The sequence below is a fragment of the Parathielavia appendiculata genome, assembly GCF_033297405.1.
Source record: "Parathielavia appendiculata strain CBS 731.68 unplaced genomic scaffold N657scaffold_44, whole genome shotgun sequence".
NCBI classification, from domain to species: domain Eukaryota; kingdom Fungi; phylum Ascomycota; class Sordariomycetes; order Sordariales; family Chaetomiaceae; genus Parathielavia; species Parathielavia appendiculata.
In genome coordinates this window covers 5231-30831 of record NW_026944263.1, presented here as the reverse complement: position 1 = coordinate 30831, position 25601 = coordinate 5231, and the positions used below count along the sequence as shown (strand labels likewise).

At 54.7% G+C, this 25601-nt stretch overlaps 10 protein-coding genes across 10 annotated transcripts; 2 read left to right on the top strand and 8 right to left on the bottom strand.

Annotated features, from left to right (window-relative positions):
* Window positions 1–339: 339 nt before the first annotated feature.
* On the bottom strand, window positions 340–2112 carry N657DRAFT_371230 (uncharacterized protein). The gene is made up of 3 exons (XM_062787043.1): window positions 1444–2112; window positions 905–1290; window positions 340–842 (listed from the first exon to the last, which is right to left on the bottom strand). The coding sequence occupies exons 1-3, from the start codon at window positions 1802–1804 to the stop codon at window positions 543–545; spliced, it is 1047 nt and encodes a 348-aa protein (XP_062642276.1). The 5' UTR covers window positions 1805–2112; the 3' UTR covers window positions 340–542.
* Window positions 1789–4028, bottom strand: N657DRAFT_651200 (uncharacterized protein). Its single transcript, XM_062794113.1, has 2 exons — window positions 2665–4028; window positions 1789–2594 (listed from the first exon to the last, which is right to left on the bottom strand). Exons 1-2 carry the CDS (start codon window positions 3563–3565, stop codon window positions 2245–2247), a joined length of 1251 nt encoding a protein of 416 aa, XP_062642275.1. The 5' UTR covers window positions 3566–4028; the 3' UTR covers window positions 1789–2244.
* Window positions 4029–6999: 2971 nt separating this feature from the next.
* N657DRAFT_637981 (uncharacterized protein) lies at window positions 7000–8262 on the bottom strand (the record flags this gene model as incomplete). The annotated part of the gene is made up of 1 exon (XM_062791553.1): window positions 7000–8262. The coding sequence occupies one exon, from the start codon at window positions 8260–8262 to the stop codon at window positions 7000–7002; it is 1263 nt and encodes a 420-aa protein (XP_062642274.1).
* A 2527-nt stretch (window positions 8263–10789) lies between these two features.
* N657DRAFT_371169 (uncharacterized protein) lies at window positions 10790–11603 on the top strand. Its single transcript, XM_062787042.1, has one exon. It carries the CDS (start codon window positions 10829–10831, stop codon window positions 11324–11326), a length of 498 nt encoding a protein of 165 aa, XP_062642273.1. The 5' UTR covers window positions 10790–10828; the 3' UTR covers window positions 11327–11603.
* Window positions 11604–13808: 2205 nt separating this feature from the next.
* On the bottom strand, window positions 13809–14288 carry N657DRAFT_371116 (uncharacterized protein). The gene has a single exon (XM_062787041.1). The coding sequence runs from the start codon at window positions 14090–14092 to the stop codon at window positions 13841–13843; it is 252 nt and encodes an 83-aa protein (XP_062642272.1). The 5' UTR covers window positions 14093–14288; the 3' UTR covers window positions 13809–13840.
* A 622-nt stretch (window positions 14289–14910) lies between these two features.
* Window positions 14911–16016, bottom strand: N657DRAFT_583488 (cell division control protein 2; the record flags this gene model as incomplete). Its single annotated transcript, XM_062789682.1, has 3 exons — window positions 14911–15172; window positions 15235–15910; window positions 15980–16016. 3 exons carry the CDS (start codon window positions 16014–16016, stop codon window positions 14911–14913), a joined length of 975 nt encoding a protein of 324 aa, XP_062642271.1.
* A 497-nt stretch (window positions 16017–16513) lies between these two features.
* N657DRAFT_667160 (uncharacterized protein) lies at window positions 16514–17968 on the top strand. Its single transcript, XM_062795372.1, has 2 exons — window positions 16514–16970; window positions 17020–17968. The coding sequence occupies exons 1-2, from the start codon at window positions 16697–16699 to the stop codon at window positions 17865–17867; spliced, it is 1122 nt and encodes a 373-aa protein (XP_062642270.1). The 5' UTR covers window positions 16514–16696; the 3' UTR covers window positions 17868–17968.
* Window positions 17969–19809: 1841 nt separating this feature from the next.
* On the bottom strand, window positions 19810–21500 carry N657DRAFT_651191 (polysaccharide lyase family 3 protein). The gene is made up of 3 exons (XM_062794112.1): window positions 20720–21500; window positions 20475–20609; window positions 19810–20375 (listed from the first exon to the last, which is right to left on the bottom strand). Exons 1-3 carry the CDS (start codon window positions 21207–21209, stop codon window positions 20203–20205), a joined length of 798 nt encoding a protein of 265 aa, XP_062642269.1. The 5' UTR covers window positions 21210–21500; the 3' UTR covers window positions 19810–20202.
* A 695-nt stretch (window positions 21501–22195) lies between these two features.
* On the bottom strand, window positions 22196–23731 carry N657DRAFT_651189 (lytic polysaccharide monooxygenase). The gene is made up of 5 exons (XM_062794111.1): window positions 23207–23731; window positions 23008–23143; window positions 22753–22951; window positions 22503–22659; window positions 22196–22419 (listed from the first exon to the last, which is right to left on the bottom strand). The coding sequence occupies exons 1-5, from the start codon at window positions 23396–23398 to the stop codon at window positions 22330–22332; spliced, it is 774 nt and encodes a 257-aa protein (XP_062642268.1). The 5' UTR covers window positions 23399–23731; the 3' UTR covers window positions 22196–22329.
* Window positions 23732–24923: 1192 nt separating this feature from the next.
* On the bottom strand, window positions 24924–25396 carry N657DRAFT_675496 (uncharacterized protein; the record flags this gene model as incomplete). Its single annotated transcript, XM_062795825.1, has 2 exons — window positions 25091–25396; window positions 24924–25055 (listed from the first exon to the last, which is right to left on the bottom strand). The coding sequence occupies exons 1-2, from the start codon at window positions 25295–25297 to the stop codon at window positions 24924–24926; spliced, it is 339 nt and encodes a 112-aa protein (XP_062642267.1). The 5' UTR covers window positions 25298–25396.
* Between the last annotated feature and the right edge of the window lie 205 nt (window positions 25397–25601).

Below are 25601 nucleotides of genomic sequence, written 5' to 3'. Positions count from 1 at the left end.
TCCTTGGGAGGTAAAGTGCTCTGAGGTGAGGGCGAGGGACAGGACCTCGACTTTGGAAAATGCGCGAGAGGAATTAAGCCAAAGAAAAGCACCATCGAACAACACGGTCTGTCAAAAGCATCGAGACACCGCATAGATTATGTTAGAGTCAAACTGGTCGGCTTGGGGACGGACTCGTCGTTAGAAGGACAGGGAATCACTGCACCCTACGACTCGCTTGCGATTGAAACAACACCGAAGTAAATGGCATCAGAGACTAGTTGATAGGGAGCGCTGGAAGCTGGGCATCATTCTTCTTACTGGGAAACAAGAAGGCTGAAGTCAGGGTGACAGGTGACCTTGGTGGAAGAAGGGAATTGCTGGCAGTCCTTCCTCACTGCGTACGGGTCTAGAGAGGAAAGAGACAACAAATACACAGTTCCTTTATTTCTTTGAGGTGTTAACCGTTCCCGGGAACCTAAGCTCTATCTCGATACTTTGACTCCATTCTCTTATACGGAGCAACCCCTGAATAACCCCTGGGCCCAGGCCAGTGACCTGTCCTACACGCCGTCAGACTGTTCAGCCTGCCGACTTCTAGCGTTCAACTCCAGACTAGACGTATCCATCCCCTGATATCCAGAGCCATTCCTCGACTTGACCTTCCAGCGTCGTGGCAACGTTCTCGGGAAACTGCTCTCGGGACCGATGAGAACCTTTCCAGGATGCACCGCATTCATGACAAGGAGCGCGATAAGCATCGGAAAGGCATCAAGGCCTAGCTGATAAGCTTCGTTGGCCAGGATGGGATTGGAGGCAGAAACGCCGCCACTGAACTCGACAAAGCGGAAGACAATTCGGACCTGGCACACTTCCGATGAGCTCACGATCCCAAGCGTCAGAACTTTGATGATGGAATATTTACCACGATTAAAACAATAACCCCGAAGACAGACCACACCAAGTGTCTGATCAAAGCCGGATCGCAGCTCACTTCCAACAGGCCAACCTTCATCAAGCGCTCCAGTCGCCGGGTGAACAGGGCCGTCACCACGACAAACAAGACGACGAAGAGCAGCTGAACCCCGATGCCAGCCATGTACACGCGCTGGCCCGTCTCGGCCGTGTCTCCACCGTCCTGGTCCGCAAGCATGCCTCCGCCAGCCGCCTGGATGAAAAACGAGACCACATCGGCAGCAACAAACACCTTTGCCAGCCAGCGAGGCGACAAGCCGAGGATGCGCTGCGACGAGGGCGGGAGGAGGAAGTATACCAGCCTGGCGACAACCATGTATACGAACGCATTGATCCCTAAGAAAACCCCACAGTCAATATCCCCAATCAGTCAGTCATGTCCACATGATCACAAAACGGGAAATGTTATAAAAAAAAAAAAAGAGAAAAAAAAAAAGCTTCAGAACTGGACAACCAAAACCATAAAAATGAATTTATAGAGTTACTTACACAACGGCGCCAAAAGAAACAACATCGTCGACACCGTCGCAAACATGACATTCTGCTGATCGAACGCGCCCAGCGTGCGCAACAGGAAGCAGGCGTACTCCCACAGCGCGCCCATCACGACGACCCAGCAGAACCACTTCTTGTGCGCCAGCATCTGCGCGATGTGCAGGAGCGACGCTAGGAAGAAGGCGATGGCAAACACCAGGTTCCACTCCCAGCTCGGGTAGAAGCCGTAGTGTGCGTTGCAGGCTGTGGGAGGAACGTAGCCTCTGCTGTCCGGGATGGCGGTCGTGCAGGTTGGTTGTGGTGATGGGTGAGACGAGGATGGGGCGGTGGTTGGGGTTGCGGACGGCGTGGACATTGTATGCTTTTCGGTGCTGTGGTGGTTGTGGTGTTTTAGGTTGATGGGGTTGATTGAATTGGTTTCTGGTCAGGTATGGCGTTTGATTTGGAAGGGAGTTGTAGGGGACGGTGGTGTGTGAAGATGGGTCGAGAATTGTCACGGTGATCTGTCCTGGTCAACTTTTATTTGGTTCCCTTCGAGTTCTTATGCGGCTGTTCACCACCTGGTAGAAAGACTCGAGCCATCGTCGGTGATGGCAGTTCAGGGGCTGGGTTCGTCGTTCTACCGTCGACGATTACGCGTCAAAGGTAATGGGGCCTTGCGAGGGAGGAATAAAACATGAAGATGTTGTGACTTGGACGAGTTCGTCTAGCTGCCTCCTTTTCCAATTTGAGTTGTGATTGGCTCTGCCGTCGCTTTCGTCGTTTTGCCAGATTACGCCGTATCATCACTTCCCTTCAGCCGCAATGCCACCGGTTAGCCCTGTAATCGAGCCCATCGCTTCCCAGTGTCTCATTCAGACGACGAAACAGCCCCTGACTTGCCATTCCCAGCGGCCACAGCACATAGCGCTTATGGCTCGGTGGCAGTTTCTGCGCGGCCGTCTCGACCCATTGGAAGAGGATCTCGTCTTTCAGGACATAAGAGCGGGCTGCCCCAAGCGAGTGATGCTGTAACACATGGGTCAACATCCAGAAGTGGACGAGCAGTATCTGAGCGGTATAGTTGATTGGGTTTGTGAAGCTTGCAAACTCGTCCGAGTCCATCTCGTTGGTTGCGGCGTACAAAGGGACAAGCTCGAGACAAGCTGGGAGATGTTAGCATTGCCAATGCAGTTCGGTAGTGGGGTAATCAAGGAGTGAAGAGAGGATCCATACCATGGACAGGAGAGGCCTCGCTCATCCGGGCGATCCTCTCCATGGAAGCCAGGTAATGCAACTCAGCCGTGCTCCGACAGAGTGGCGCCAGCAGTCGAAGCGAGGCTAAGAACCCCTCCAATATGTCCTGCAGCTCAGTTCCTGCACCGATCTCCAGGTCGGCCACCGGATTCAGCTGGAGCAGCTTCTTCATGCTCCCGACATAAGTCTCCTCGGTGATGTCATGAAAGATAGACTCGCCCATCGATGGGACAACCGTCGTCTGGATTACCATCCAACCGCGCAGCATGCCAATAAAATCCATCATGGCATCGGGCATGTAACTTGACTGAAATGTGAGGAGAATAGCGGCGGCGAACCTGGCATCGGCATCTTCTCTGGAGGCGCAGGGCTCCGAGAGAGCGCCGTTCAGGGCGGTAATGGCGCTTACCCGATGGCTGAGAGCTGGGACCGAGAAGTCGGACGCGGTGCATGCTGTAAGGTGCTGTGCTGCCAGGCCGAGGACAGCGTGCGCGAGGAAGTCGTACTCATGCGACATGGCGGCGACCGTCTGCCACACGTCATGCAAGCCGAAGGGAAGTGAAGGGTATGCTGCAGAGAGGAAGTGGTAGAAAAACCGCAGGTCCTCAAGGCGAAGGGTTGAGGGTGTGGCGTTGGGGTTTTGGGCGGGCTTGAGTGCCAGCCGTGGTAGCTCACCGGGGTACTGGCACTCAAGGCCAAGTCGTCGACAACCTCGGCAAGATGGCAGTTCTTCAGAACACTTGACGCGGCGTCTCTTGCAGTTGAAGCAGCCTTTTCTGGATTTACAGTGGCCGCGTCCGGGAACTGGCCGCCTGCGCCGGGACTCTGTGGAGAGGCCATCGGGGGACGGTTGTACGTTCGGTCCCTTCGCGTCAGGCATTGCAGCTGAAGGTTGAATGTAGTCTGCCGTACGACTCAGATACACTGTTGCTCGAGATATTCGGGCAGTTCCAAAACATCAGAGGGCAGGGTGCTTGTGCCAAGCGCTGGTTTTACCCCTGATTGGGGCTGACGCGTCCAGTTGAGGCTGAGACGCATAAGAACCCAAGCATACCAGACCCGACTTATAGCGCTATGACTGATGTGAAGGTGGTTTCGGATGCGCCTTGAATGCTGAAATAGTCCGAAAACGACAAGGTAGAGATCTCAACAGCTTGGGAACTGCCCTGAGAAGCGACTAGGCATGGAAGAGCTGAGTGTGAATTCGGAATTGGTTTTGAAAGAACATTGCCGCTGATTCCCCTATCCATGCCACCGACAGGTCGACTTAGGTAGTAACTCCGTTATCTTCAATGTGGGTTCTCGTAGACTCTTTGCGGACGCAGCGCTTCAGCTATCTATATCTTGGTATTCGAGGGAGTTGTGGGTTACCTGGACACTTTAGCAACCTGATTGCAGCACGGGAATTCCGAGTCCCCTATCTACCTAGTTATTCTCAAACTTCAAGTCCAGCAGGTAGGGTCAGCCTGTCAGGATTAAGAAGTCAGAGACCTGATTACCAATGGCACTGGGCTGGCTGGGCAACCAGGAAATTTGACAATCACTCCCCGAACCGATGAATCTCGGGCGTTTTCTCGTCACAACGCTGGTAACTGAGCTGAGAAGCTTGCTCTGCCCTCAGAGCCCAATGTGATTAGCAAGGTGCCTGATCTTTGCCAGCAGACCAGGACTCCGCATCAACCGAATTGCCAAGGTGACAGTAGGCTGGAATACTTTAGAAGTAGGAATTGTCCTTAACGAACTTCAAACGAAAAAAAATGGATAAGCAAGTCAAGTCTGCGAAGTCTTTGTGATGCGAATAAATGGATTTTCTATGAATGAGCCTGCAATTTCATGAGCTGAATCCAAAGCGACCTCACATGAAGCGGTGAATCGGTGATACTCGCTGAAATAATAGGGTTAGGGGCTGAGGAGCATGTCCTCGCTCTCGGCTGGCCCCGCAGCCCCACTCACCAGCTGATTCGGGCTTCAGACGACGGGATCACTGTGTCGACTGGGCATCAGGTGGCCACGAAACTGGTTGCAGGTCACCTTGCCACCACCACTTTGAACGTCTGGAGACATGCCAACACGGGCCATAAGGTAGCGTGGTGCATCGCGGATTGATGGTGAATAAGGCGATAGTCGGACCGTACCCGTTGCCGACTGACCTGATTCCCAACTGCCACAACCTTCCAAATTCTGCATGTCGTGGCAGTGCACCGCCTCCCCGAGACCGGGACGCGTTTCTCCCCGCGGTCTGCCCGTGGCTTGTTGATGCCGCCGGCTGGGTGAGAGGCACACGCGAACAATCAATTTGTCCGCTGGCCTATTGGAAACAGAGTTGAATGTCTTTTGCACTCCCACGTTTCAACCCGACACTCTGGCAGCCAGTCAATCCTGTGCCACCTGATCGGGCCAATCACCGCTGCCGCTGCCCAATTATCTTTGCCCGAAACACAAGCCAGACTCAGGCTCGAACTGTTGGCTCAAGGGCTGCGGGACGTGCAATATCTAATACCTGGAACAGGAAGCTCCAGAGTTGACGATTGCCTGGGCTTGGCTTGAGCATGACAGATGGGCAATGCAGCCAAGCCTCCAGCCGAACGTCGGGGGTCACTTTCCCAAAACGGCAAGTGGCTGAAGCAACACTGTGGCACAGCATAACGCTCCGTATCCGTACCTCTAGGTATCTCTCGGGGTCAACGCCGTGCGATCCGGGGAAAAGCCTGCCCGCAATAAGCTGCTGACGGCACTTGCGCAATCCCCCGTTTCCGCCTCTCTCAAAGTTTCCACCGTGACACACATGCCACCAGGCGCAGGCGTGATCACCTTGCTCATCACCGGAGCTCCTGCCTAACCGAGTATACCTAACTCATACGCCCAAGAATGGAATTCGCCCGACATCGCCTCGACACCGCCCAACAACAACACGCACAATTCAGCCCCCAACGCCAATTTCGTTCCAGATAAGGTATGCAGATGCAGTATTTGTATACTACACCACAAACCCCGACTCCCGACTCGGACCCGGCAATCGCTGCTGGGCCCCCCAACCCGGCCGACAGGCCGGCCGTCCGTTCTGGCAACCCGACCACCGTCACACCCTCTTGACCACACCCAATCACCACGCCCAATCATCCCATCTGTAACAACACATCAACTCGTACAGAGACAAAGTAGGTAGTAACCCCACCGCATAACACGGCCCTCCCGCCCGGCTAGCCGCAGACCGGCCAATCCAGCGCGCATCACGGTCCCATCACTTTGCCGAAGCGATGAGATGGACAGTTCAAGCTCCGACAAGATTGCGGCTGCAAAACAGGCCAGTTTCCGCGCAAAATGTAAACAAAGACCCAGCCCCCTGACTTTTGACACACTGCCTTGACTGCCGTGACTGTATCTGCAACAAACCACGACAACACTACAGGTAAAGCGGTCGCCTGGGATGTGGCCTCGTCCATACATGTATGAATCACGCACGCATGCCGTGTTGATAGCGCAGGTAATCTAAGGTCAGGACGAAACGTGGCGAACAACCTACCCCTCACTTTAGATGGGCGGTGGGTCTGGGCCTGGGCTCCGGCCCTGAGCCATCATGAGTTGAGGGGGGCTTCTAGCTCGGCCCGATGCCAACAAGGAAGAGTGCAAGGTATCAGATAAGCTTCCGCGTACACGGCCTGCAACAACATGAATCTGTAAGAACCCTGCCAGCGGAGGGCAGGTACGCAAGCTCTGATCTTCGACACCGCCATTGCCACATGCCACTTTCTGGGATCATTGCACTCAGTGGAAGCCGGGAGTGAAGTGAGTCAAGGTATATTGTTGGCGCTTATGCTCATTATGCTATTACATGCTCCTGCCTCGTCCAGTACCTGCCGTCATACCATAGCTAAAACAAAGGAAACATACCAACCATTAACCCCAAAAGCCCAAGCAGTAAATGCCATGGTTTGATGCTGATGCCGCAGATATGCCAAACGCCCAAAATCCGACTGCACCACTCTTCCTCCCGCCCAAGATATCACGTCTGTTCAAATAGAACAAGCAAGCCAGATCTATCCAGATCTACCCAACCAATGCACCGCCCGGCATAGTAATAATGCAGCGCCTCGCTTTTGTAAGCTGCTCGAAGATGCCAAACCCACAAAGAAAACACCGCCCAAAACTCCGCCTAGATGGGTGTTGTGTGTAGTAGCGACGGCACTCAACCAGGAATGCAAGCCAAACACCACACCACCCAAGATGCAAGACCCCCCAAAACCAAAATAAAGAACACATCACATTCCATATCGCATCATCGTCATGGTCGTAACAACCACCGAATCCACCGCTCTATCGCGCGGTTCCAAAAACCCTCCCCAAAACCCCCCTCATCCTCTTTCCCGATCCCCTAGAAGACTCCTCCAAGCTCTTCAAATCCTCCACACTAATCTCATAAGGCAGCATCTGCTGCTGGTGCTGCCTCTTCCCGCGCGCCGCTTTGAGCGCATACACGGCGTCCTTCTCCGGAACACACGGCGGCTCATGGTCGTAGAGGACCTCCATGGGCGAGTCACACACCGGGGCGGCGGCGGCGCCGACCTCGACAACGAGGGCAGCATCATAAATGTACGGCTGGTACGGCGCCGTGGTGATATCCGCCTCGCTGAGCGGGGTGGTCGCGCGCGACGACGTGACTGACCCGGCGTACGACGAGCCGCTCGAGTAGAGGCCCGGCGGGGACACGTCGCGGCTGCTTCCGCGTGAGTGGGACGGGGTGTACGTCTGCTGGCGCGAGCGGGAGGAGCCCCGCGAGGCCGGGGGCAGGGCGTAGGCGGTGGCGTCGACGACGGCAGGCTGGGGCTGGGCGAGCGCGCGGGCCCAGAGGCGGGCTTCCTCCTCGCGCTCGCGCTGGCGGGCGAGGCGCTCGTTGTGCAGCTGGCGCTCGCGCATCTCTTGCTCCTGCTTCCGGCGCATGCGGCGGACGTGGCGCGCCTCGATGTCGGCGCGGATCGGGGCCAGGAAGTGGTCGAGCTCGTGGTACAGGTCTTCTTCGGTAATGCGCAGGTCCCAGTCCAGCAGGAACAAGAGCTGCTTCTCCATCAGGTTGACCTCGGTGCGGCTGAAGCCGAAGTTGTAGGCATGCGTCGAGACGACGCTGTAGTTGGCCCAGTGCTTGTTCTTAGGGCTGCTGTCGTTGAGGTACTTGGCGGCCAAGATGAGGGCGGCCAGGAAGATGCGGTGCGTGGTGCACCGGAGACCCTTCGCCATGGGCTGGAGACGGGATTTGAGTCGGTGCAGGTAGACCAGCGACGACATGAGCGTGGGTACCTGCACGTTGGAGGTAACCACCAACTGGGTGATGAACTTCTCGATCGAAGGAAGAGTGCTGTCGCTGCTCGAGGCGGCTTGTGGTGCTGGTCCCCGTGGAGGAGAGGGCTGTCGCGGCCGTGATGATTGCGATGGTGGTGGCGCCATGCTGGGATCGCACTGGATGACATTCGAAGCAGCCCTTGCCAAGTACCTGATCATCTCCTTGTCAACGGGCTGGTAGACAAAGTGCTCCAGTGCCGCAGCGTTAAGCTCAACTGGGCTGAGCATCGGTAACGACTCCATGTTGCGCGTGGTAGTAGAAGTGACTCCGTGTGGAGGTGTTGTGAAGTGGGGCAGTATGATGTGTTGACTTCGGTTGTCGTGCGTTCAGGGGTTTAAGGCAGTGTGGCAGGATCGAGGAGTGCCCGACTTGCTCTCTCCTCTGTTAGTGGGTAGGGAGAGAAGAGGACCAGAGTAGGGCCGGGTCGACAAGAAGCCGAAAAGTTATAGTGAACTCGAAAAAGGGGATGAGTGGAGCTGTGGAGGGAGAGATGGATGTGCACAAGGGTGCGTGTACATCAACAACTGACGAGCTGCACGAAATGCCCTGCGGCGAAGCTTATGTGGACAATTGCTGCCAAATACTGGGATGTGGCCGAATTGCCGAGCCCGCAGAAAGGCTGAACAAGACAGCTGGTGTTCCGGCGTGGGCCGCCGAATGGGCGTCCTCTGCAGGCAGAGCTGTCGGGCAGACCCTGTCAATGCGTGTCTCAGTGGCTTCCCACCTAAAGGGTGACGTGCACTGTCCACGAGGCTGAGCGCAGCAGGCGTTCCAGGAGGCGGTCGGGCCAGGCGGACAAGGGTGCGGGGTGCAGGGGGTTGCGCCGGTGTGTCGGTCGCCGCCAAGGGGTTGCGCGATCAGCGAGATCTCCGAATGAGAGGGCGAGAATGCCAAGATCTTCCTGGCCAATCAACTCGTTGAGGGAGCCGTTGACACCCGACGGACAACTCCGGCCGAGCTGGACGTGACTGGAAATGCCTCGGGCAGAACTCGGCAGCAGGTTTTACCTGACTGAGAGAGAGGCGAGATAAATTCGAAAGCCAACTTGCGACCTCGGATCCTCAAGGTCTGCAAACCCAAAGTGGTTTACCGGTTTCCCCCACACGAACGAGATGCCAAGGACCGGAAAACGATAGCGCGATGGACAGCTGGGCCGGAGCGGTGGCAATCCCGGGAAAAGTGGGACTAGCTGCTCCGGGTGCGTGTGAGCGGAGTCAGCGGACAGAACGGGGTCTGCAGTGGCGGCTGAGGGTAGCAGATAGCGAAGATCACAGAGTGTATCACGCTGATAGTGGAGGCGGTGATGACTCGAGCGTGTTTCGAACACAAAAGGGGCGGCCTCGGCTTGACGAAGGAATTAAACACCAGCAATGCGATGCCAGGGATCGCAAGATCGACCGCCGATTCGGGAACCGAGTCAGTGCCAGAATCAGAGCTAGGTGCGCTAAGGTGTTGCTAGGCCCAAATCGTGGTAGGATATTAAGAGTCGATGCCGGATCGGTCGACGATGCCGGAAAGACTGCAGCTGTCGATTAGGGGAGCGGTCGTAGTGAAAAACTCCGAACCAGCGGAATGGGTAAACGCAAAAGGAAAGACCAGTCCAACGAAAAATCGGCGCTGCCGTTGAGTTGCAATGCTGCGTCTCGTGTGTGGACTTTGGATTCGGATTTCGAGGGCTCCGGTCGGGTTAATATGGCAGAACGATGCGGGCTTGTGGTAAAGTTGACCAGGGCTTGTCAGTCGCGCGCCAAAATTCAAAGTGCAGTCGGCTGGCGCTGGGATGCGCCGTTTGCAAAGTCAGCGTGTTCGAGGAGTCGCCAGTGCAACTTGTCGGTGTCGTGTCAGGCGACTGATTCGCTCTCCTGTTGCAGCGGCAACTTTGACAGGGGGCGAAGCGGGGTGGGGCACTTCGAAACGAAGGGTAAAAAAAGGTTTAGTGCTGGACGAATGGCTGGGGATGCAGCTTCTCCAAAAGCCAAGTCGACGATGAGTTGTCGATTTTACTGGACTGGAGACGGCTACTGCGTTTCCAAAACAGGATGAGGACTCCTGTTGATTCGCCGGCGGTGAGCTCCAAACCCCTCTTCAAGCGATTTGTTGAGTTGGCGGTCTGTGACTCTGCGTGGAGTTCTCGACTGGATGCTGTCGAGGGCAATGCTTCCCAACCTCCAATTTTGAATGTTGTCCGCCGGCCAGATCAGGGAGTTGGTCTTCAACATGGAAATGTCCGCCTCAGCCAGGGAGAAGGAAAGAAAGCGCCGACAACATACAGCGAGGAAGGAAAGGCACGACCTAGGGAGCAAGCAGAAAGTGCAATCGAAGGGAATGCCAGCGGTCGGTCAGATGTGTTCAAGACTTTCTGCCCCCTGCTAACGTACGGTAATGTAGTCAGAGGAGCAAGCACTCTTGATCGAGGGTCTCCCGTGTAAGAGATAAACGTCGCACGGGGAGAAGTCTCAAGGGAGGTGTTGCCGAGTTAGGAAAGTGGCCAGGGCAACGCCCGTCCAACAACGCAATACGGATGTACCGGATTGTGGATTCCAGAGACCAGTAAAGGGATATAAGGGGCCACGCATGGGAAGCGTGCACCTTTGCCATGATCATCATGAGGGCTCACTTGACGTGGCTGTTGCCAGCAGACTCGAAGCAACTCCCTTCGCTGTTGGGCATTTGACATCAATCTCGGGCCGAGTCAGGTGTTGCCTACCCTTGGAATCGTTGGTGACACTGAAATTTGAATGGCAGGCGATTTGCATTATGTGCTGCATACGTCCTCCCAAATAAGTGCATAAGACGATTGATGAATGGATGCCAGCGCTGCATGCGAGATTTCCGAGTGCCAGCGATCCCGCGCCGGGTGCCTGCCATTGGCGCGCTCTGACCTCGCGCTCAGATGTGAAACAAGCGAGGGGGTTCGTGGCTTCCATACCGCAGCGTCGTTTATATTACTACAGCAGTCAAGAGGATTTGTCAAAATGGGTGGAAGAGATCTTGCAGCAAGCCAAATCAAGGGAAACACTCAGAGTTAGGTTCTGTGACAAGCGAAGCTCAGGGGCTCTGCCCCTTGATAGACACTCAGCAGAGACCCTCAGCAGAGATGCCAAGTCCAACTTTCAAGGTAGGCACCAAGCTCCAACACCACATGCCATGAAACGAAACGAACGAAACAGTCTCACAAACGGGACAGCTTTGCAACATCATCCATCGACCCTCAATCTTGGGTTTGCTCCCAGTGCACTTCTAGATAAGAATTTGCTGAACTGGGGTCTATACCGGTTCGCATTTTCTATGCTCGCGGTACCTTAGGTATTGTACTTACTCGGCACCGAGCATGTCGGATTGCCCTTCGATACCTCACCCCGGTGGTCATGCGAGGACAGCCGCAGGAATCGCGTGGGGGGTCCCGCCGACGCACATGGACAGTTGGACACCACAACGGAAGAGAAGCTAATGACCTTAATGACCTGTGAATTGGATCTCGAGGTGGCAGCATGGAAACTCGAATGCCCGGCGTGGCATGTCGCTGGCAGCCAGTGCCATGCCAGAGCCGTCCAGGCATCCCACCAAGACATCAAATTTCCACAATCCAATGTTACAACCTGGCTGCACTCACCCAGAATCTGCTCAATCTCCGTCTGAATCACTGATCCGGCCGGTGAAGGATGGGATGCATTAGTCGTCGATCGAACAGCTGGTGGCAACGACAAACTCCACAGGGACAGTCTCTCCTGGATCGTGTATGTGGAATGCAGGCGGCCTTCCTGCTGTCGAGACTGAGCAGGCGGTGAATAGCTGGGCCGGCAAAGAAGCAACTCCGCAATCGCTCCTCTATCACTGAGGAGACATGCACCCGGAGGAGGATGTCCACCACACCGCCCAAACTCCAAGTCATCCAAACCCCCGACCCCTCACTTGGCGGGGGTACCAGAGGTGGGGACCCGGACGAAGGCCCGGAGGCCACCGAAAACCACAACGTCGTGAGGAACAACGGCCTTTTCGGCGTGGCCAGCCCCGGTAAATGCCGTGATTGGGCTGCTGCGTGTCTCAACGAAAAAACCTGCTTTACGGGCCAATTGGGTTGCGTCGACGAGGCTGAGCTGGAACAGCGAACTGCATGCAGGAGCACTGAAGTGAAAAAACCTTTTCAGTCCTCGGTTGTCATGTTGGGCGAACTATCGACGGCCTCCCCGTGGTATCGAGCCGTTGCCTTGCGTCTGACAAGAACGTTTGGCGAGTTGAGAATTTCCCTTTGCTTGTCGCGTGACAGATACATCTGCCATGTTGATGGTTCCCGATGAGCATGACAGATTTTGCGGATGCAATTTGAAGTCATGGATCCATGCCTGCTAAGCAGGTGCTAACAGACTGCCATGGAGCGGCGTCCCATACTTGTTAAGAGCTGGCCGACTTGTGTCTTGGCGCTAAGCTCCCACTCTAATTCACTGGTGGCGCTGAGATCAAATCCCTCTTGAACGCCACGTCTTGCATCTCGAGATCATCTGAACCAGCCTGACTCTCTCAAACTCGCCTTGTCCCTGCTGAACGAAGACATTTCTCACGGGCTCGGATGACCGATGAGATAATTCGCGGTTACTATCGCCTGCCTGCGTAGCAAGCATTGGCCGCCAACAGCGCACGAGCGAAAACGGACAACGTCGATCTCGAGACTCCCATCGTTTCAAAGCCAGGAAAAGCTGTGAAATGTGACTTCGAGAGGAAACCGAGGCGGCGCCGTGTCCGGTATTAACAGACTCGAAGCTCGAATGTGCCGGAGACCGGGCGGGCCAGGCGGCCGAGACCATCGCCTGCGGAAGGCCAAACACCCGGCGCCCCGCGCTTTCGGTGAGTTCGTGGCGGACGGGCCAGGCCCACGGTTGTGCCTCAGCGGTTGGGTATCAGATGGCGATGATGGACTTGGGAGGCCGCACGGCACGGTCTTGCCTTCAGTGGTTGATAAAACGCTGTAGACGACTCAAATAAAGTGGCGGCGAAGAGGTTTTATCTCCTAGGTAATCTCTTGGGCATCGAGTTTTCATCACTCGCCTCCATTCCGTATCGCCTGTTCCACAGAAATCGGAGGATGATGATTTTCTGGGACCCTGCTGCAAGAACGCTCGGCATGGTGGCCGTCTTTAGCGCAAACATGCGACATTAATCCAACGGTCAAGCGGAGGAAAAGAATAAAAATAGATAAAATAACAGTACCGGTCAGTCATCAGATGATAGCAACGTCCGCATCCATGTGTAGGCGCAGGCGCCCTTAACCGCTGGGAGACAAAGTTGGGCGCTTCCTCCCTTCACCGGAACCACCCGATGCAGCCCCCAGCGCCATTCCCCAGGTTTCAATGTTTCTGTTTCAAACATGTCCAATTGGTCCATCAAGCGCGTACTCCCGCTAAATGCCAAGTTTGATGTGGGTTCAAACTGTTGATTGGCTCAATGTCTAGCGCTCTGCCGCAGCTTAGCGCGATATACCCCTTGGTGCAGCGGCTTGCTGAATGCTCTCATCAACACCCGCAACCTGCAGCAGCCTCGAAACACAACAGGCTGCGGTCGCGGGTAATAACAGAGCCGCGACCCCTGCGCCAATGGCAAATGCAGCGGAGACTAGGGCGCGGCAATCACACAGCCTGTTTGTCCAGGATGAAACGGGTAGCGTTCTTATTTCATTTTATTCATCATCAAATTCTCCATCTCCCCCAGATTGGAGGCGCGCTACCGTTGGATCCTTGGCTGTGACTGACCCGCCAAAATAGGACGCAGTCCGGGCTATACCGGGCGACGAGCTTGCTGGTTAAACCCATGAAGCTTTATTTGGCATTATTTGTCTGCTTGATCCCGATCTGTTGCATATCCAGGTCTTTGAGATGTATCACATGTTGGTGCAGCGCTCACACATCTGCTGATCTCGTAGTCCGTGGCCGGACTGTGGGGGCGAGAAACCTTGGCTCTCCCCAATCGGCGGTTGATCCGTGAGCTGAGCAAACACCACTGAGGTGGGAGGTAACCGCCAACAACGCTCCATAACCATAATCTTAGACTCTCTCGTGTTGGGTTTGACCTTCGGAACATGCAAACCGGAATCAGGAACCTTCGATCCAACGAGCATTGAGTCTTAGCTGGGTGCTCTTTCCGAAGCCGGCGGGTTCTGGGTATGGCTTATGTTGCGTCGACATCGACATTAGATGTCTCGAGATGAAGGTACTAAACAGCCAATGGGATCTTTGGCGGTCCACTCTGACACGGCAGATTACTCTAGACAGCCAACAGTCAATGATTGCGAGTAAGACAATGAAGCTTGATCAGCAGGATTGATACTGAGAATGACCGTCTCATCGAAATTCCGCAAGACGCTGCCTCGCTACTCCATACATCAGAATTACCATGACGAAAGAAAGACGCCTGTCAGCTTTTAACGATCAGGTCAGGACAGCGGGGGTAGAAAGATTGCCGGGAAGCAACTCCCGCCGCTGCAGCGAAGGACAAGTAGCAAAGTGACAATCGTCTGCCCGCTTCTTCCACAGATCTCCCATCAGAAGAGGCCCGTTTCCTTTCCCCAATATGCTATGTCGCGCGTCTATCTCCCCCACAAGCCTATCCACCCATGCCAAATCACAACGTGTTCCAGGCTGCCGCTCCTACGCCGCCGTAACTGCCACCCTCCGTAGAGAAAACTCTTTTTGCTCGACCATATCCTGACCGCAAGACGCTATTGCATGCTAAAAGGCAGTGGCTCGCTTGATTGGGAGGGTGCCGCAAGCCGGAGGAGCGATCACGCTCGTCCAGCCAGGGCCCGTCTACGGCTTCTTGCCCGCGGTAGGCAGCATCCGATGCCGAGCAGCAGGATGGACCGTCTTCATCGTCATACTCATGACTGCCGGCATCCGGTCCTAGTGGTAGCTGCTGCCATGGTATTGCGGTCGGGGGTTGAGATCGAGGCCCTCAAAGTACGGGTGATTGCAGGCTTGCTTTGCCGAGATGCGGCCGGCGGGGTCATAGACGAGCATCATCTCGAGGAGGTCCAGGCCCGCCTCGTCGAGGTTCGCGCAGAGCGGCACCGAGGGGTCGCGCACCCACTTGGGGAAGGACGCCTTGAAGTCGGGATAGCTCGTCACACCGGGCCAGATGTCCTCGGTCGGTGTGCCGAGAAGACTGGGGGGGAGACAAATGTTAGCACGGCCAGAGGTGAAAACTCAGAAGACTGTGACCCGTACCGGAAAATCTTGAAAATCTCGTCAATCTCCGAGTCACCCGGGAAGAGCGGCTTGCGCGTGCACATCTCGGCGAAGATGCAGCCAACCGACCACATGTCGACTCCGGTGGAATATTGGCGCCCACCGAGCAGGATCTCGGGTGCACGGTACCAAAGCGTGACCACCTCGTGCGTGTAGGTGCGGAGCGGGACGCCGAATGCGCGGGCCAGGCCGAAGTCGGCCAGCTTGAGGTTTCCCTCCCGGTCAATCAGCAGGTTCTGCGGCTTGAGATCGCGATGCAGGATCCGATGGCTGTGGCAATAGCGCACCCCGGCGCACAGCTGGCTCATGAACTTCTTGATCATGGCCTCTCCGAGCCCCAGCCCATGCAGCTGGGCGCCGGTGCCTTCGGGCAGCGCCTTGCCCCTTCCGCCGTCGCTCACGGGTAAGGCCTCCATGTACTTCTTCAGGTCGAGGTCGAGGAATTCGAAAACGAGGTACAGCTTGTGGCCGTCGGCATGGACGATGTTGAACAGGCGAACGATGGTTGGGTCGCGCATCTCCTTGAGCAGCGAAATCTCGCGGATGGCGGTCGATGGGACGCCCTCGTCCTCGGCCTCGAGACGGATCTTCTTGAGGGCGACGATGCGACCGCCATTGTTGAGGTCGCGGGCTTTGTAGACGACGCCATAGGTGCCTAGAGCCGGCCGAGCAAGTCAATATCCGCGACAGCACAACAACGGGGTGCAAGACGTAGGCCACAAACCTTCGCCGACCTTCTCGAGTTTCTGGTAGTTCTCCATGTTATTATGCGGTCACACGATTGCGCAAACCAATCTGACGGTAGGTCCCGCGCAATTCTGGCCGCGGTTGTCGGGGCGCAGGAATGTCGTGGTCGATGAGGAATCGCGCTCCAGATGATGGTGGGGGCTGCTCGAGTGGCAGCGATTGGCAGTGAGGGGCAGCAGCGCCGGGACAAAACAAACCGTCCGAAAAGCTGGAAACCAAAGTTCAAAAAAAGACAGGAAGAATCGTCGGATACGCTTCCAAATGCAAAAAAGCACTTACTGTCGTCCAATCGTTGGTTGTAAAGGTCGTGGGAAGCTCAGGTCTCCGGGAATTGCCTTCGAGATCAGGGGCACAGCGATCAAATTTCAAGTTGATCAACAAATGGAATCGGTTGCTGGTCAGTGACGCGCCCGGCGACCGCGACGGGAGGTTGCACCAGCCGTGTGGCGCATGGGCCCACTCTCTTTTTTAACGCTGACACAAGCCGGCAGGCAGTCTATGCAACTGTCAACTCAGTGAGGGGCATTCCAGTCAGCGCAACTGCATGTTCAAGTTGCAAGATTTAACCCCACGCGAACTGAGCGAGTTGCGTGACACAAACGCAGGGTATAGGCAAGTCGGATAAATAACTTTGTCTGATTTATTTGTTGCATCTTTAGGGTTGTCGCGGCTTGAGCCCAGCGGAGCCGTCGAAATGACAGTGGACATCAAACACCTGGATGCTCACGAGCAGCCTTCAGATGAGCTCAGGGCCAAGTGGAAGACTTTCTCAAGGGTCGAGGCCAAGGATTTACTTAACAAGGGCATTGATGACTTGCAAAATCCAACAAGTGCGGCCGAGTTCTGCCTCGCGGGTACCATCCCCATCGAGACGCTGAACAGGTCATTTCGCCACATCTGCCCTAGCGAAGTTCCGGAATTCCGAGCGCTCAAGGATGCTCCGATATACTACCATCCTCTCTTACCAGGTACGTTGCCCTGTGTTTCTTGAAAGCATCAGTCACTTACCCGACTCAGGCCTCCTCATCGCCCCCTCGCTTGTTCCTCCAGATGTCCAAAAGGTCCTCTTGGGCCACCTCCTCCACCGCGACCTCAGCAACCCAATTCACCAAACCAACCTACACCTCCACTTCAACCTCCCCTACCCGGACAACAACAACACCTCCAACACCTCCAACAACGACAACACCTCCAACAACGACAACATCTCATTCTTCTCCTATCCGCCAACCTCCCCAGTGCCCTTCACCCCGAAAGACCCGTCCGTCCACAAGCCGCTCACCATCAAGCAAGTCCTTGAGCGTAAGCTGCACTGGGTGACGCTGGGGGGCCAGTACGACTGGACGAAGCGCGTGTACCCACCGGAGGAAGAGGAGGGCGGGTCATCGCCGCGGCCGGCTTTTCCGCGCGACGTGGCCGCGTTCCTCGAGACACTCTTTCCCGAGACGCGGGCGCAGGCGGCTATTGTCAATCTGTACACGCCAGGCGACACCATGATGATGCACCGCGACGTATCGGAGGAGACGGATAAGGGCTTGGTAAGCGTCAGCTTGGGGTGTGAGGCGCTGTTTATGATCGCGCCTAATGAGGAGGATGGGGAGAGGGGCGGGGATGGGGAGGAGGTGGCGGTGACGGGGAGGAATGGGGAGAGGAAGGAGTATTTGGTGCTGAGGTTGCGGTCGGGGGATGCGATTTATATGACCAAGGAGTCGCGGTTTGCGTGGCATGGTGTGCCCAAGGTGTTGAAGGGGACTTGTCCGGGTTATCTGGAAAATTGGCCTGCGGAAGGCGGAAGGTATGAGGAGTGGAGGGGCTGGATGCGGAATAAGAGGGTCAATCTCAATGTGAGGCAGATGAGGGATTAGGTTGGATACCTTGGACTCAGCGTTATACTTCCAGATTAGCAGTTAAAAAAAAAAGTTGTCGGTGGCACCCGTCCTCCCGGTTGCTGCCCTCAAAAGCACACCTCACAACTCCAACAGATCCCCTGCCCACAATTCCAGGATCGAACAGTTGTGGTGCGGTTAATCCCACCACCATGGCAACAGACCCGGTCATGATTCTGCAAGGTTTTGTACACAGAAGCCCGGTTTTTACGCGTTCGCCTAAGTTCAAGCTCAAGTTCTGGTCAGGTTGTTGGCTCAATTTTGTTGACTCGGCCGTGAGAGTTTTCCGGGGGTGCAACCACGACACCAGAGGGTTACGCAGCTAACTGAATAATGCCGGAGAGGGGGCCGGTGAACGTAGGATTTGCGCATCGTCATTGGGGGTTGATGAGTGTTTCTAACCACTGGTAGTGTCAGATTGAAGTATCCCCGATTTTAATAGAGTCTTGGTGGTTTCAACTGGAAAAGCTGAACAGCAGCTATACCAATTCTGAGTTCTGGTGCCGGCCACGGTCTTACATACGTCATTTATATCGCTGGAGAATTAGCAAGGGTATTAGTACTCTCAACGTCCAACGCTGACCTAGATCGTTGAAGCCATAAACCCGCTTGATAAGCATGTGTACCTATCATCATTAGTCTTGGGACTCCCGTGGTGAAATGCAAAGAGGGATGGTGGTGCAGTTTCGTGATGAAGACGAAGATGTAAGGTGTTAGATAGCTCTGGGACTGGAAATCTGGCCAGCTGGCAAGATAACCTTAGTTGGGTACCTTATCTTATATGGCCCGAACAAAGGCAGAAAGGTCAGCAGGAGCTCAAGGAAGCACCCACAAACACCACACCGTTGTCAGGTGAGATACGAAAGCAAAGCGTGAAGTATAGGAACCATGCTTGTCAGTAGATAGCGGACATCGTCTGCTGGCCTAAGCGGGGAACAATACCGGCTGCCTTAGGTAGTCAGAGTCCATATCTGCCGTTCAAGTTCAAGACGCGAATGGGGAATCCAATATGTCGAAGAGGTTACCTAACCTCAACGTCCGGGATTTCAACAAGGCCACTGTAGCTGGAAAGGAGGGGACAAACGGGCATTGATGAATTCAATAATGCCGCTCAGGCACAGAGACTAGAGTGCTGGCGGACATCGACAACGAATTGCAGGGTGCCAGATATGCCAGACGCTCATATTGGTGAGGGACCTTGAACAATGCAGCTTCTACAGGACTTGAGATGAAGCTCTTATGTTTGCCCGATATGGTACGCAGGGCCGCGAGAAGAGCGTGTCATCGCTCACTCACGGCATTGACAGTGGAGACAAGGTACCCTTTGAAAGATTGCTAAATGGATGAGCCGAAGTGTCGAGCTTCGTCTTCTGTTCATGGCCACCGCTGTGCGCCAATATCGTGTACCTTCGGTGGTTCTGTTGCGAACCGTACGATTTGGCCGTTTTGGAGTCCCGATCCAGACCAGTGACCTCAAGACGACGTGTCAATAGCCATCCATCCTACGATTCACGAACGCTCTGATCCGTGTTTAAAGGGCGCTACGTGGCAGCTTCCTGACAAAGAGCGCCACTAGCTTGAGAGGATGCTTGTTGCCGCTACGTTATCGTACGTGGCAGAGTATAGGTGGTATAGGTGAGGTACTCAAGTTAGCCGATGGCCTTGGTGAGCATTCAAGCACCCATTTCTTCCTTCAACAAGAGCCTTTCTTCAACAAACCAGAACTCCACTAGCTCTTCATCAAGCTCCAATTGGAAAGCATCAATTAAATATGCGAATATCATCTGCCAGCGTCCACCACGACAGAATCAACTCTGCCTACGTCAGCTCCAAGTCGAGTACGCAACATAAAGTCTAGCCCCCGTCACCCACGAACATAAAGCAACCAACGCCGAAATGGATTCGAGTAATTTGTCAGACTGGGAGACGAAGGAGTAAGAGCGGAAGAAGGAGGAGGAGGAGAACAATGAGGAAGAAAAAGGGGAGAATGAGCAGGAGGAGAAGAAGAAGAAGGATGAAAAAGTGTGGTGGTCAGAGTAATGAGGTGACTTCAACTTCCGAGTCACGGTATATTCTTGTGCTTTAGCTTTGGGTTTTAAGCCTTGGGTTTTTGACACATTAAGCTCCGTCCTTGGAGAAGTCTTCAATCAGTCACACTGTCTTGCGTTCATAGCGAATAGAGTCAAGTTCGGCTCAACAACACAGAACTAGAGATATGATGTGGAGTGAACTAGACTTGGCAGCTGCGTTGAATCTCCTTTTGCATCACAGAGTACCTGAAGTACCTTACCACTTGCCTCATTCTTTTTTTTTTTCAGGTCCAGTCATCGCCGTTAACCTTGCAGTATGGAGGAAGAGCACCCTCTCCGACTTCACCAGCCTCGCAGGGCTTTACACATCCGTTGTAGCGTGTGCATATAACCCCAATCTTCGCCAGACAGTAGTTTGAGAGCTCTGCTGTATCTCCATAATTCTGGTTGACGCCAACTGCAAGGAAGGAACGTGTGTCAGTCAGTTGAACTTTGAAATTGGGAAGTCTATCTCCTCCACTACCACACCGCTGGACGGGTTAGGGAATCAACTTACAGACCACGCCTTGGATGCCAACAAAGTTGGTGACGTTCACGTGGCGCTGGAACTGCTGGGAGCAGTTGCCGCAGGAACGGTAAAACTTGCCAAACTTGTTGGCATAGAAGCCGTCAATGTGCAACCACCCTTCGCCTGTCGTCATCGGTCGGGTAAGCACCACACCACGAACGAGAAGTCGCGCCAACACGAGGATATGTCGACAATAAGGACAGGAACTGGCTTTGAAGCAAAAAACTGCTTACCATTATGCTGAAAAACCTTGTCACTGGCTCCCTTGGCACCACCGCCGCGGACATATCTCGGGCCGCTGCCCCGGAACGTCGCAGCGTCTTCGCACACGTCCTCCCACCAGACATTCTCCAGGGTACACGGCCCCCGACAGTGGACGCCCTCGGCTTGGGCGGCTCCGATGATGACGTTCTTCAGCGTGGCGCCTGGGTCGAGGATGAAGACGGCCGCCGCCTCGTCGAGTTCGGTTTGGGACTTGCAGTCGCCCGGACTGCCCCGCCGGTCGAACAGGGCCATTTTGCCGTCGAAGACGGCATTGGCCGGCACGACGGAGGCGGTGGGAAACGAGGTGCTTCCCGTTGCCGTCGGCCACCGTGTGTTGACCGATGGGTGCGGGCATTGAACGCCCCCGGATGCCTGCCATTTCACGGAACTGGTGGTCTGTGAGTGGGCGGTGGTCAACAGCCCGACGAGAACCAGGGTCTCTGGAATGGAAAGATGCATTGTGTCTTGAGTTTTCGTGACTATGCGAGAATTCAGGAGGCTGTATAAGGGAGTGAAAGTGATGCGCTCGCTCGGAGAAGAGTGTTCCGACATGTCAACTTAAACTTGCCCATCAACAACCCATACAACATTGTGAGCCTAGCAGTATCAGTTCTCAATCGTGGAAGATCTATTTCTCCGCCAAGAAGACGCAGCGTAGCCATTGAAGCCTAGGGCGAAAGATGACAGCGATCTAGTAAGTTGAAGGCAGAGAGCCTCGATGGTTCTAGGGCAGCAGGGCGTCGGCCCTGGGCGCTGGCTTGGTTTCTCGGAACTGTCGGCAAGGCGAGACCGGTCGCCTCTGTAGATAGTCTACCGCGGCAATACCTAATGACGCTGGGTAAGGGAAGGTAGTCCTCGCCAAGCTTCGCTTCACGTTTGCTGGGGTATGCTCTGCGTTGCATGGCATCGTCACGAGGTACATTTACGTCAATGTGTGCGGGGATACTTTTTCCCTCCAATACGACTTGGGGGAAGAGTTTCGTCTTCGGGAGGAGTTGATCTACGGAAACAGAGAGCACACGCATCTTCCACCGGCACGGAATTGGATGCATTGCAGGTGTCAGCACCTTATTTCCCCGCAACTTGACTACCACATGAGGTTCCCGCTGGCCAGGGCAGGGAATCATACTGATGGTTTCCACCACATACAGCGAGGGTCGGCTTTGCTGATTTGAAGCATACCTTGAATACAAGTACCTAGATGATTTATGCCACTTACTACTTGCCACATTCGAGTCGTTAGCTACGCTGATCTTATGGACTGATGGAATATTTCAGAACACCAAACTAATGGAATAGGGTAAAACAAAGACAAATAAAACGAAAAATAAGCCGGGCCATATAAATGGAAAGGTCAAGCAGCAGAGTGAAACGGACTCAAGCCGCTAGGATAGCGTATGTCATGCTTCACGCAGCTGGGGGCAGCACCAGGGCGATGAGGTGAAACTGATTCATCCACGCTTACATTCGGTATCTTAGGTGTCTCAAGGGAATAGCTCCATGGTCACACATTGAAACGGGTTCTTTCACGGCCCCCAATCTCTGTCCGTCCTCACACGCAGTCGGCACGTAGTTCTCCCTACTGTTCCCAACCGTTGTCGCCCCAGACTGGCCCACCCGGAGGTGTGTAGGGGTTCGTGGCTGAGATGGCCCGATACTCGAGAAAAATCTGTTCGCGGTGTAAGCCTTTCGTGCTGCTCTCATTTTGGCGCGCCAACATTATCCATGTGGAGACCAAAGATCTTTTCTTACAGATTTTTTATCATCAGCCCGATACGCGCCAGGAAGCGCAATTCCAGCCGGCAACTTGGCCGTCCCGCTGCCCGTAATCGTAATCTGATGACAGCTGGGGTAGAACTGGGCAAGCTCGCCTCGGGTGTTGGTCCTTTGAAGGCCTAGGATCTCGTGTCTGTGGAGAGAGAACACCAGAGTGAGCGACTAGTGGACCGTGACCTGGCAAAAGCAAAGACATAATTTGAACATGGTGGATTCGAGCACCCACCGTAGGATGTACTCTCCAGGAGCAATCTTGGACGGCAGCCTAACCTCCCAAGTGCTGTTCTGAGTCGGGAGCCTCTTGCTCGCCCACGGGACCGACTTGGTTGGATCGTAGCCCTCCTGGTGAATTTTGACCCAGACGTTACCGGTACTTCCGGAGAACTCGCTGCATTTGCCCTTGCAGTCGGCGAGATAAGTCATGACTTTAAACATGGTCAGCCATGACTTGCTGATTTGAATCGGGAAGAGGAAGGCATACTCGGACCGGGATGATCACTTTGCCAGTCCGTCCACATGAACTTCACAAGGCTGCCGGCGGCTACACTAGCCGTTGCAGTGACGGGGACGTTGTTGACCCCATCACGGCCGATGTTGCAGGTGATGGCGTCCGAGGTCTTGTAGGTGTTTGGTTATGTTAGCTTGGGGCCGCGAAAAGAGAATTGGCGAGGGGGTCTTGCTTGGAAGAGGCCATCCGTCACCGGCCCATTGTCCTTGAATTTTCTGGTGATTTTGTTGACTGGCGGTTTCTTGGACGGATCCTTGTAAGGGTTCCAAGCATCCACAAGGTTGTCACCGAGCCAGATCTGCTGCACATAGCCGTGTGCTGACACCAACACAGGCAGAGACAGAAACCAGACGGAGAGCTTCATGTTGAGTTGGACTCAGATTGTCTGAGAGATCTCTGATGGCAGAATGCGAAGGCCCCGTTGGGTACCTAAGGTCAGTGAAGAAACGCAGTTATAGTGAGGGCGCTTTAGTCAATAAGTAGGATGTTTGACATTTGTTGCCTTTAGCTCTGTGCTCCCTGTAAGAGCAAATCCGGTACCTGCCGTGGCGACAAGGGAGTTGCCAAGCCCTTTCTGGATGTGAACTTGGCTTGAGATTTGTGGGTTAAATTTTCTGAAGCGCGAGGTGACTTACCTCACGGTATTCATGACGATCGAGACGGCATGAGGATAGCCAGGGGAATGTACCTGGTATCCAGTCAACCAATGTTAATGGTGAAAATAATCTCAGATATCTTACCTTCTACACCAAAACCGGAAACTTGGCTAGCACCCTTTGAAGTTGGGGGCGACATGGCAGCCGTGGAAATAAGGTCCGCCAATCGGCAAGTTCGAGTATCCTTTTTAGTTGCAGTTTCCCCTCAGTAGGGTTCGCGGAGGGTTTACCTGCGACTGCAACATAAAGGTGTTGATGGGCGAAGCAAGTCACATGCATGTTGTCCCTTTATGTTGTCCCTTTCCTTCCATTTCGAGCGATCGGCGGCGTCAGGATCACTTACAAGCAACCTCGGAAACCGAAAGCCAAGACAATCATTCGGCCCCTCCACCTCCAGCGTTGGGTAAACCGTTGGGCTGGGAATGTCTCCGTGAGTGAAGCTGTAGGCTATCAGATATGGAATTCCACCAATTGTTCGCCCAAAATCTGAACAACGCACATTCACATCCGTTTGTGCTACTACTGGGACAGGTCTGGCGCGGAGGGTGCCTTACCCACCTTACGTAGGGCGACGAGGGCAGGTACAGGATACGACCCAAGTTAGGTAATTGCGATTTGAACAACATAGACGTTGTCTTTTTGAACTTGGCGATTCAGCCGGACCGCGAAGGGCTGGTACGTCACAGCGACTGCCTGTCACCAAATCCAGCAGGCGTCGTCAAGACCTGTATGTGTGGCTCGAGCCAACTGCAGAGAAGGAGGAGTCCATGAAGGCGTAGGGTACGGTGGCTCGGAACCCTTCGTGAATGAAGAAATGCGACGCAGAAAAGGGGAGTAGGCGGAGAGACGGCAAGCTAAAAAGGCCATGAATACTAGTCGAGATACGTCGCTGGGGGGGTTAAAGATATAGTTATATGTGTAATCAAGCCCTGTGATTACTTTATGATCGAATCTCGTCAAAGACAACGCCTATACCTCTCGGCACTTTGGCCTTCTCCAGGATGGTAGGGTCCTCGTGGAATGCTGGTTCTGCAACACGTTCTTCAGCACACCGAGGACGTTGCGCTCAACGACGATGGGCCAATTGCATTGCCGGAGCAAATCGGCGCGACGACTGAGGACGAGGTCGTACCCCGCGCACGGGTCTAGGGTGCCTGAGAGAATGGCGGTTACTACGTCGTGGCTGACACGGTAGGCTTGGACAACGGGCTCAGCCAGCTTCAGTGCCGACACCTAGTCCATGTGGCCCGCGGCGCCAGAAACGTCGAGCTGCTGCTCAAGGAAGTGAAGCGCCACGGCGCGGCGGTCATAGTCGCTCTCGCTAAAGCGCCGCAGGACGTTGAGGCGGGCAGGTGCGTTCTCAGTCTGTGCCAGCTGCCCGTAGTGAAAGCCGGCGCCACCACTGCGCCCTGCTGCCGGCATGCCTTGAGGAGAATGGCGTCGTGGTTGAGCGCGGAGACACCCTCCCCCCTGCGCAAATGGTAGTAGACGGTGAGAGACGGGTTCTTTCCGAGGTCGTTGATGACAACGGCCGTGGTCAGCGCTTCCAGATAGTCGTCAGGGACCCCGGTCGCCCGCTGCCGCATCCACGAGAAGGACTCGCGCATCAGCCGCACCGACTCGGGCTGTCCTGCCACAACTGATGTACAACCAGAGACATCAGAAGATGGTGATCATCAATGGTGGTGTTTCATGCAGTGGTGATGTTGGAGGTGTGATGGATGGATGGATGGATGGATGGAATTTATTTCGCCCGGAGGCACGAAGTCTAAAGGGCCTTGGCACGCTAACTATGTACATCCGATTCGTTGACGTTCGGTCATCAACTCGTACAAGCCCTCTACTTTCTCCCCTTTTCTCACGCCACCTGTTGCCTCTTGACTTAGTTTAGCAGATCGACTTGGAGGCTGC

Bases quoted from the DNA above. Each gene is read 5' to 3' on its own strand.
- N657DRAFT_651189 (XM_062794111.1), bottom strand. From the start codon at position 23,398: ATGAAGCTCTCCGTCTGGTTTCTGTCTCTGCCTGTGTTGGTGTCAGCA. The intron at 22,952-23,007 runs GTATGCCTTCCT...CCATGTTTAAAG, and splicing joins AAGTGATCATCCCGGTCCGA to TCATGACTTATCTCGCCGAC. The intron at 22,420-22,502 runs GTAAGAAAAGAT...CACCGCGAACAG, and splicing joins GGGCTGATGATAAAAAATCT to ATTTTTCTCGAGTATCGGGC.
- N657DRAFT_371169 (XM_062787042.1), top strand. From the start codon at position 10,829: ATGCCAGCGCTGCATGCGAGATTTCCGAGTGCCAGCGATCCCGCGCCG.
- N657DRAFT_667160 (XM_062795372.1), top strand. From the start codon at position 16,697: ATGACAGTGGACATCAAACACCTGGATGCTCACGAGCAGCCTTCAGAT. The intron at 16,971-17,019 runs GTACGTTGCCCT...TACCCGACTCAG, and splicing joins CTACCATCCTCTCTTACCAG to GCCTCCTCATCGCCCCCTCG.
- N657DRAFT_651200 (XM_062794113.1), bottom strand. From the start codon at position 3,565: ATGCCTGACGCGAAGGGACCGAACGTACAACCGTCCCCCGATGGCCTC. The intron at 2,595-2,664 runs GTATGGATCCTC...AACATCTCCCAG, and splicing joins CGAGGCCTCTCCTGTCCATG to CTTGTCTCGAGCTTGTCCCT.
- N657DRAFT_371230 (XM_062787043.1), bottom strand. From the start codon at position 1,804: ATGTCCACGCCGTCCGCAACCCCAACCACCGCCCCATCCTCGTCTCAC. The intron at 1,291-1,443 runs GTAAGTAACTCT...GGGTTTTCTTAG, and splicing joins GTTTCTTTTGGCGCCGTTGT to GGATCAATGCGTTCGTATAC. The intron at 843-904 runs GTAAATATTCCA...GAAGTGTGCCAG, and splicing joins GGGTTATTGTTTTAATCGTG to GTCCGAATTGTCTTCCGCTT.
- N657DRAFT_651191 (XM_062794112.1), bottom strand. From the start codon at position 21,209: ATGCATCTTTCCATTCCAGAGACCCTGGTTCTCGTCGGGCTGTTGACC. The intron at 20,610-20,719 runs GTAAGCAGTTTT...CGATGACGACAG, and splicing joins CAAGGTTTTTCAGCATAATG to GCGAAGGGTGGTTGCACATT. The intron at 20,376-20,474 runs GTAAGTTGATTC...CCTTCCTTGCAG, and splicing joins TGGCATCCAAGGCGTGGTCT to TTGGCGTCAACCAGAATTAT.
- N657DRAFT_371116 (XM_062787041.1), bottom strand. From the start codon at position 14,092: ATGTTCCGAAGGTCAAACCCAACACGAGAGAGTCTAAGATTATGGTTA.